This window comes from Camelina sativa, chromosome 11 (genome assembly GCF_030686135.1).
Source record: "Camelina sativa cultivar CO46 ecotype springtype chromosome 11, ASM3068613v1".
In the NCBI taxonomy this organism is placed as follows: Eukaryota; Viridiplantae; Streptophyta; class Magnoliopsida; order Brassicales; family Brassicaceae; genus Camelina; species Camelina sativa.
The window spans coordinates 29,849,848-29,859,932 of NC_141890.1; the positions used below are offsets into that span (position 1 = coordinate 29,849,848).

Sequence of the window (10,085 nt, forward strand, 5' to 3'; positions counted from 1 at the left end):
AAGGCCAAAAATGTATCGATAAGTAACCGTTTATAGGATGAGATTATGGCTGTCAAATATCTGGTCAATGTATTAATTAAGCCATAATTGTTTTTTGTCAATAGATGTATTGCGCTTTTAATAGATATTATAAAGTAGTCAAATATAAAACTTTGTGTGTAACGTTCCAATTGGCATCTTTTAATGAAATCCATGTCCATTTTTCGTCCCACATACCCATTTTTTAGTGGGCTCTAAGTCAACTTTCGGCCCTTGGATGCATCCATATATGACTGCTGGTTTGCTATGTTAGGGAGGCTTTAAAATTTTTTTACCGATCATACAAATTACCAAGTGGTATTTTTGCCGGTGTTTTGTTCTCACTCGCACAGTTCTGATAATCTTCCCAAGGGGTCATCAATCATGAATCTACTCCAGCATAAACACACTTAATTATGGAGTTCTCTCAGAATCTTTGACTGAAAAGATAAGTGCACTTTGGTGAAATAGGTGGCCAAATCAATTCTTTTAAACCTCTCGGCATGTACCAGAATCTGGGGTGTCACAATTTACCCCCACTAACAGATCACAACATCCTCGGTGTGCACCAAGACCATCATCCCGATAGTGTGTGCCTACTCGAATCCACACTCCTCTAGGTTCGGCCTGATGCCACTTGTAATGCCTCTATTACCATCTCTCTTAGTGGGGTTCATGAACACTACCAGTACATAGGCCCACATTTATTAATGGGCCCCACATCCACTCCCTGCCATGGGCCCATCCATATCCGACGGTCAGTTTGCTATGTCCAAGAGGCTTTAAAAATTTGTTTAGCGATCCTACAAATCATCATGTTAGATTTCTCTGTGTTTTGTCCTCACTCGCAAAATTCCGATAATCACTCTGAAGTTCTAGCATAAGCACATTTAACTCTGAAGTTCTAATTTGCTACGTCAAAAAGATTTCAAGACTTGTTTACCGTCCCTACAAATAACCACATGATATTCCCCTGTTTTTTGTCCTCTCTCACACAGTTCCGAAAATCACTTCTCGGAAGGTCACCCATCCTAAAACTACTCTAGCACAAGCACACTTAACTGTTGAGTTATCTCACGACTTTTTCCGAAAAGATAAGTGCACTTTGGTGACCTAGATGACCAAATCAATTCTTTTAAAACTCTCTGCAAACCGGGGTGTCACAACGTGAAAGTATTTTTTTTCAAAAAAAAACTATATTGTAATTGCTCTAGCACAATTTAATCTAAAGTGCTTGCAAATATTGAATATGTTATAATGTAACAAAGTTCATCTTATAATAAACAATAATCATAAAATATGTTTGTCAATAATTTACTTTTTAATATGTTTTATTTTAATAATTTTAACTTTTGTTTAAATGTAATTTGACAATGGTGTAAGGGTGTTGAATATAAGGGTTTATTACGATACCACCCAAGTATTGTTCTTTTTTCCCATCATAAGTTTATCCTTTTGGATTGAATGTAGAAAGTGTATTCAACCTGAGAATCAGTTTTAAAATTGTAAAATGGTATAAAATGCATCACTAGTAACAAAGACTTTGGTGGACTTCATTAAAGATGAAATCTTCATAATTGATGATATTATGTGAAAATTTCATCTTAACACCACTCAAAACGATGTTCACACAAATTTTGAGAAAATCAAACTGAAAAATAATTGAATATGAGTATGAAATAAAGAGATATTATGATCAGAAAGTGAAAACAGATACTGAAATCACTGGAAAAGTATATGATCTCATTAAAAAAATTTAGCAAAACTCGGAGAAGAATATTACATATGAGTGGTCAAAAAGAGTAAAGTATTTAGATATGATTAACTAAAAATGAAAAATGTAAAATCAACTATTTCATGAAAGAAAAATAATTTAAAGGCCAAAAATGTATTGATTAGTGACCGTCTATAGGATGGGGTTATGGCTCTCAAATATATCGTCAAGTTGTTAAGCCAGAACTGTTTTTTGTAAATAGATGTTTTGGGCTTTTAAATAATAAATATTATCATGTAGTCAAATATAAAACTATGTGTGTAACGCCTCGCGTCACGTTTTAGTGGGCCTTATGTCCGTTCCCGTTCTATGGACCCATCTTTTTTAGTGGGTCCCACATCCACTCTCGCTCCATGGGACCATCCATATTTGATGGCCGGTTTGTTACGTACGGAAGGCTTTAAAGACTTGTTTACTGACCTTTCAAATCACCACATCATTTTTTCTTGTTTTTTGTCCCTACTTACACACTTTCGACAATCAACTCCTGGAACGTCATCCATTCTGAAACTACTCGAGCATAAGCACGTTTTACTATGAAGTTTTCTCAATACTTTTGAGCGAAAAGATAAGTACACGTTGGTGACATAGGTGGTCAAATCAAATCTTTTAAACTCTCCGCAAACCAGGGTGTCATAATTCACCCCCACTAGCAGACCCCAACGTCCTCGTTGCGCACCAAGACCGTCACCCCCGATGGTGTGAACCCGCCTCCTCTTAGTGGGCCCGTGTCCATTCTTGTCCCATCGACCCACCTTTCTTAGTGGGCTATTCACTCGCGGCCCGTGGGTTCACCATATTCGACGACTAGTTTGCCACGTCTGGGAGGCTTTAAAGACTTATTTACCGATCCTACAAATTTCCACATGATATTTTCCTGTGTTTTGTCCTCACACTCACAGTTTCGAGAATCACTTCCCGGAAGGTAACCCATCCTAAAATCACTCTAGTACAAGCACGCTTAATTTTAGAGTTCTCTCTGGGCATTGAACCGATAAATAATTGCACTTTGATGACATAGGTGGCCAAATCAATTATTTTAAAACTCTCCGAAAACTGGGATGTCACAATGTGAAGGGTAAATTAAAAAAAAAAAGAGACTACATAGTAATTGCTCTAGCACAATTTAATCTAAAGTGCTTGCAAATATTGAATAGGTTATAATGTAACATAGTTCATCTTATAATAAACAATAATCATAAAATTTTAGTGACCATAGAGAAAGTTTGTGTGTTTGGAAATTTTTTTATATATTTCACCTTCTCTTTTGTTTTAGCCAATAAGAACCTGCCACCTAATAAAATTATTTAAAATAAAATTTTGAAATTATCCACGTAAAATTGAATTTCAATTTCACAAGGTTATATGTCGGTTTGAGTTTATAAAGTATGGTAGAAGGTTTAAATTTTATAACTAAATGATGTTATATGTCAGTTTGGGTTAATAAATGAGGATTTAGAATTTAAATATATAAGTAAACTAGATTACAAGTGGATTTGGATTGACAATGGAGGATTAGACTTTAGATTTTACAATTAAACGTGGTTATATGTGAGTCGGGTTTATGAAGATGGATTAAGGCTTATAGTTTTACAATTAAAAGAGATTATATATGTCTGTTTGAATTTGTAGAGGAGAATTAGGGTTTCGATTTTACAATTAAACGAGATTATATGTCGGTTTGAGATTATAAAAAAGGATTATGGTTAAATTTTATAATTAAACGAAGTTATATATCGGTTTGAATATAGGGTAATTAGAGTTTAGATTTTACAGTTAAACGAGATTATGTGCTGGTTTGGATTTAACAAAACTAATATTTTTGTCAATAATTTACTTTTTAATATGTTTTATTTTAATAATTTTAACTTTTGTTTAAATGTAATTTGACAATGGTACAAGGGTGTTGAATATAAGGGTTTATTACGATACCACCCAAGTATTGTTCTTTTTTCCCACCATAAGTATATCCTTTTTGATTGAATGTAGAAAGTGTATTCAACCCGAGAAACAGTTTTAAAATTGTAAAACGGTATAAGATGCATCACTAGTAACAAGACTTCGGTGGACTTCATTAAAGATGAAATCTTCATAATTGATGATATTCTGTGAAAATTCATCTTAACACCACTGGAAACGATGTTCACACCAATTTTGAGAAAATCAAACTGAAAAATAATTGAATATGAGTATGAAATAAAGAGATATTATGATCAGAAAGTTGAAAACAGATACTGAAATCACTGGAAAAGTATACAATCTCATTAAAAGAATTTAGCAAAACTCGGAGAAGAATATTACACATGAGTGTAAAAAAGAGTAAAGTCTTTAGATATGATTAACTAAAAATGAAAAATGTAAAATCAACTTTTTCATGAAAGAAAAATAATTTAAAGGCCAAAGATGTATTGATTAGTGACCGTCTATAGGATGGGATTATGGCTCTCAAATATATCGTCAAATTGTTAAGCCATAATTATTTTTTGTAAATAGATGTTTTGGGATTTTAATTAATAGATATTATCATGTAGTCAAATATAAAACTATGTGTGTAACGCCTCGCGTCACGTTTTAGTGGGCCTTATGTCCGTTCCCGTTCTATGGATCCATCTTTTTTAGTGGGTCTCACATCCACTCTTGCTCCATGGGGCCACCCATATTTGATGGCCGGTTTGTTACGTATGGGAGGCTTTAAAGACTTGTTTACTGACTTTTCAAATCACCACATCATCTTTTCTTGTTTTTTGTCCCTACTTGCACACTTTCGACAATCACTTCCTGGAACATCATCCATTCTGAAACTACTCGAGCATAAGCACGCTTTACTGTGAAGTTTCTCAATACTTTTGAGCGAAAAGATAAGTACACGTTGGTGACATAGGTGGTCAAATCAAATCTTTTAAACTCTCCGCAAACCAGGGTGTCATAATTCAACCCCACTAGCATACCCCAACGTCCTCGTTGCGCACCAAGACCGTCACCCTCGATGGTGTGAACCCGCCACCTCTTAGTGGGCCCGTGTCCATTCTTGTCCCATCGACCCACCTTTCTTAGTGGGCTGTTCACTCGTGGCCCGTGGGCTCACCATATTCGACAGCTAGTTTGCCACGTCCAGGAGGCTTTAAAGACTTATTTACCATTCCTAAAAATCACCACATGGTATTTTCCTGTGTTTTGTCCTCACTCTCACAGTTTCGAGAATCACTTCCCGGAAGGTAACCCATCCTAAAATCTAGGGCTGGGCATTCGGGTAACCCGTTCGGGTTTGGGTATTACCCGTACGAGTTCGGGTAAACGGGTTTAGAAAAATAGAATCCATTGGGTATTTTTAGATATATGGGTTCGGTTCGGTTTGGGTACTATCGGGTTCGGGTCGGTTTGGGTTACAAATTTTAGAACCCGATTTGTACCCGAACTACCGGGTAGCCGAAAAAATATAATTAAATTTAAATAAATTTAGTTAAATTTTGACTTACATAACCAAATATTTTAGATATTTTGATTATTTTTTATATTTAGGTATAAAACTAAATGAAATATTCAAAATTATAATCATAATTTTGGGATAATTGCATTATATTAATGATAAATATTATAAATATGTTTATATGTTCGGGTTTAATGGGTACCCAAACGGGTACCGGGTATTATCCGACCCTAACCCGAACCTACGGGTATTAGAAAATAGAACCCAATAGGGTTTATAGGCAAACCTGTACCCAATCCGAACCCAGTTTTTTAGGTCGGATTCCGGGTTGGGTATTCGGGTACTGTTTTTATGCCCAGACCTACTAAAATCACTCTAGTACAAGCACGCTTAATTTTAGAGTTCTCTCATGGCATTTAACCGATAAATAATTGCACTTTGATGACATAGGTGGCCAAATCAGTTATTTTAAAACTCTCTGAAAACTGGGATGTCACAATATGAAGGGTAAATTTAAAAAAGAAAAGACTACATAGTAATTGCTCTAACACAATTTAGTCTAAAGTGCTTGCAAATATTGAATAGGTTATAATGTAACATAGTTCATCTTATAATAAACAATAATCATAAAATTTTAGTGACCACAAAGAAAGTTTATGTGTTTGGAAATTTTTTTTCTATATTTCACCTTTTCTTTTGTTTTATCCAATAAGAATCTGCCACCTAATAAAAGTATTTAAAATAAAATTTTGAAATTATCCACGTAAAATTGAAATTCAATTTTACAAGGTTATATGTCGGTTTTAGTTTATAAATTATGGTAGAAAGTTTAAATTTTATAATATATCGGTTTGAATTAATAAATGAAGATTTAGAGTTTAAATATATAGTTAAATGAGATTATATATTGATTTAGATTTACAATGGAGAATTAAAGTTTAGATTTTACAGTTAAAAGATGTTATATGTGGGTTTGAATTTAATTATAAAGATGGATTAAGGTTTATATTTTACAATTAAACAAGATTAAATATGTCTGTTTTTATAAATTCTCATAATAAAAAATATTATATTATATTATTTTGTTTTTTTTGGTGAGAAATTTTTGTGAGACATCCTCGTTGCACTTGCTCTAACAATTAAGAGGATAAGAGTTTATAAACAAGAACAAACCTACAACTTGAAAAATAAAACAGAGCATCTAAGAGCTTTAAAAGGAAAATAGAGCAACCGAATTGTGAAAGAGAGCCTCAACCTCCTCCATGACGCTCCTTCTTGATCCGCTGATAATGCTGCAATGACAATCTGACCAAACTTCACACGAAACAAGATGAAGATCATGAAGACTTTGTAGACACATAATACAATTTATAACTCAGCTGAAATTATGTTCATCCGTGGAAGCAAAGCTTCTCACACATGATATAGAACGTCCACGTTGTGGTTTCATACAAGCCAAGCTCCACCACAGAAAAATTTATCGTTCACCCAGGCCGAGTGTAGATGGCATTTAAAAAAAACCTAGCTACAGCCGGCTTAACCCATCTCTGCACAGTATTCACGCCTCTTCTAGCTTCTTTGGAGGTCTAACTTCACATCTCTGCACATTATTCACGCATTAATCTTCATTGTTCCCAATGATCATCAAAGAAACAGGGACTGCAGAATAATGCGCGACAGGGACTTGCATCTTCAAAGAAACGTAAACCCTAGAAAACATTTGGAGTCTTCCTGCCACGTCAGCAGAGTTATACACTCACTCTCGTTTCCGAATTTAAAAGCTAAACTTTGTACAGTTTTAATATCTATAAAACAGCAGGTAGTTTAGTTTTCAAATCTCAGAACAACACATTGTTATAGTTGGGGTTTGCTTCTTCAGAGAGAAACGTTGGGTTAGTTCATCTTCCATATCGAAAAAGCAACAAACTTTGAGTAACAAAAAGTAAGCTTTTTTTGTCTTTCTGCAGAGATAATTGTGATTGTAAGAGTGAGATAATTGCTTGATTTGTGTTGGGTTTCAACTGCAAATTTTGATTGTTTGATCGATCTTTTTGTAATTTGATTTTCTCTACGATTAGTTTCGTGCTTTGTTTAAATTTAGTTGATTCGTCATGACTTTGATCCAATCCTTTAATGGGCTATTAGAAAGTGAAATTGATTTCTTAGAAACGAGTTTGTTGAGTATAAAAAGAATCGTCTTTGTTGGCTTAATTAGTTTCTTCTAATTAGAAAGACTCGTAAAGTTATGATTTTTGAACACTTTCACCCCAAAAAAAAAGTTTGCTGTTTTCTCATTGACTCTTGTTTGTGTTACAGAGTGAAAAAGAGTAGTTTCCATGGCGGCATTGGAGGAGCTAAAGAAGAAGCTTTCTCCATTGTTTGATGCTGAGAAGGGTTTTTCTTCATCCTCATCCTTAGATCCCAACGATTCCTATTTAGTAAGATTCTTCTTGATTCCCATAGTGAATAAGTTTTTGCTATTATTGTGTGTTTAAATTATCTTCTTCTTTTGTTTGTGAAGTTATCAGATGGTGGAACTGTTAATTTGCTTAGTAGATCATATGGAGTTTACAACTTTAATGAGCTCGGGTTACAAAAATGTACATCTTCTCATGTGGATGAGTCTGAAAGTTGTGAGACGACGTATCAATGTGCTTCCCATGAAATGCGGGTTTTTGGAGCTATAGGAAGTGGAGCTAGCAGCGTTGTTCAACGAGCTATTCATATCCCAAACCACCGAATTCTAGCTTTGAAGAAAATTAATATCTTTGAAAGGGTAATGTTAACCTCCTCCTTGATTCAAGAGAAGACCGTTTAAGTATGTCATTTTGAAATATTTTACTGATTTGGACGAGCAGGAGAAAAGACAGCAACTGCTTACTGAGATACGGACATTATGTGAAGCTCCTTGTCATGAAGGACTTGTGGACTTTCACGGGGCGTTCTATAGTCCAGACTCGGGACAAATCAGCATAGCTCTTGAATATATGGATGGAGGATCTCTTGCAGATATCTTAAAAGTAACAAAGAAGATACCTGAACCGGTTCTTTCATCGATGTTCCACAAACTTTTGCAAGTAAAGATATACATAACTCTCTCCAATGTGCAAGCATTCGTTGTGTGTTTATGTTTAGTGTTATATTAATTCATTCGTGGTGTGGCTCTTCGTCTCAAGGGATTGAGCTACTTACATGGAGTTAGACATCTTGTTCATAGAGACATTAAACCTGCAAATTTGCTTATAAATCTCAAAGGGGAACCAAAGATAACTGATTTTGGCATTAGTGCTGGTCTCGAGAATTCAATGGCTATGGTTAGTGATGGAATCTCACGCTTTTAACCTTATGAATTCAATAATTCTTTTTGGACTTTCTAACTTACTCTGAAAATGGTGGTTGCTAAGTGTGCTACGTTTGTTGGAACTGTCACCTACATGTCGCCGGAGCGGATTAGGAATGACAGTTATTCTTATCCAGCTGATATATGGAGCCTTGGTCTCGCTCTTTTTGAATGCGGCACTGGAGAGTTTCCGTATATAGCTAATGAAGGGCCTGTTAATCTTATGTTACAGGTGAATCAACTTGTCCCCGAATCCTTTGTTTTTTTCCAAAATACTATTTACTAAAATTCTGTCTTTTACGACCATGGGATTGGAAGATCATGGAGGAGCCATCACCAACACCACCAAAACAAGAATTTTCACCAGAGTTCTGTTCTTTCATTGATGCTTGTCTCCAGAAGGATCCAGATGCTAGACCAATAGCTGAACAGGTTAGTATATTGAAATCTCATTTAGAAGCTCACTACTGTACTGAAATAGTCCATGTTAGAGGAACATTTATATTAAGTTTGGTGCTTCTCTTCGTATTTTCCTGTTTTTAAGCAAGATATTGGTTAAAAGTTCAGTACTGTTCTTTGTATTCGTCTGTTTCTCTTCAACTAAAGAGTAAAGACTCAAGTCTGATGGTCTTTCATGAACAGCTTCTATCACACCCATTTATTACAAAACACGAGAAGGAAAGAGTAGATTTGGCTACTTTTGTTCAAAGCATCTTTGATCCAACTCAGAGATTGAAAGATTTAGCTGATGTAAGTACATGATGGTTTAGTACTTTGCTTAGTTAGAAACTACCAAATTAAACTTTAACATTAATGATCTAATTGGGTTTTTCAGATGCTCACCATACATTATTACTCCCTCTTTGATGGATTTGATGATCTTTGGCATCACACAAAATCACTCTACACTGAAACTTCAGTTTTCAGGTAACCATACTTCTACAATTCTTTAGGGGTGTCCATGTCAGGTATCAGGACACTCAATTTTCCTGTTTTTTTTTTTTGTCTCAGCTTCTCTGGGAAACATTACAGAGGATCAACTGCAATCTTCTCAGCATTATCAGACATTCGTAACACATTAACAGGAGATTTACCGAGTGAGAAACTCGTCCATGTCGTTGAGAAGCTTCATTGCAAGCCCCACAACAATGGTGGGGTCATGATTCGCGCCATTGGATCGTTTATTGTAGGAAATCAGTTTCTGATTTGTGGTGATGGAGTTCAAGCAGAAGGGCTTCCGAGTTTCAAAGATCTAGGATTCGATGTCGCAAGTAGACGGGTGGGTCGATTTCAAGAACAGTTTGTGGTTGAATCTGGTGATCTTATTGGAAAGTATTTTATTACTAAGCAGGAGCTTTATATTACAAACTTAGATTAGAGAAACACAAAATGAGAAAACTTTTGTTTTCTACTGTATCATGTTGTTGTAACTTATTAACTTGTTTAATTATTAACATGTATGTAATTTTGTGTGTTTAGGTTCCATAAAAAATGCCGGAGAGAATTAATCAATAATCAGGTAAAAA

At 35.0% G+C, this 10,085-nt stretch overlaps 1 protein-coding gene across 3 annotated transcripts; it reads left to right on the plus strand.

Annotated features, from left to right (window-relative positions):
* The first annotated feature begins 7,059 nt into the window (after window positions 1-7,059).
* On the plus strand, window positions 7,060-10,071 carry LOC104724403 (mitogen-activated protein kinase kinase 3). 3 transcript variants are annotated; one of them, XM_087476305.1, is made up of 11 exons: window positions 7,079-7,161; window positions 7,536-7,657; window positions 7,741-7,995; window positions 8,078-8,296; window positions 8,396-8,533; window positions 8,624-8,791; window positions 8,878-8,991; window positions 9,202-9,309; window positions 9,395-9,486; window positions 9,571-9,838; window positions 10,039-10,071. In XM_087476305.1, the coding sequence occupies exons 2-11, from the start codon at window positions 7,556-7,558 to the stop codon at window positions 10,045-10,047; spliced, it is 1,473 nt and encodes a 490-aa protein (XP_087332431.1). In that variant the 5' UTR covers window positions 7,079-7,161; window positions 7,536-7,555; the 3' UTR covers window positions 10,048-10,071. The 3 variants fall into 3 exon arrangements, with proteins under 3 accessions (XP_087332429.1, XP_087332431.1, XP_087332430.1); XM_087476303.1 differs by lacking the exon at window positions 10,039-10,071 and having other exon boundaries at window positions 7,060-7,161; window positions 9,571-10,030; XM_087476304.1 differs by lacking the exon at window positions 10,039-10,071 and having other exon boundaries at window positions 7,143-7,161; window positions 7,548-7,657; window positions 9,571-10,028.
* Window positions 10,072-10,085: the final 14 nt, after the last annotated feature.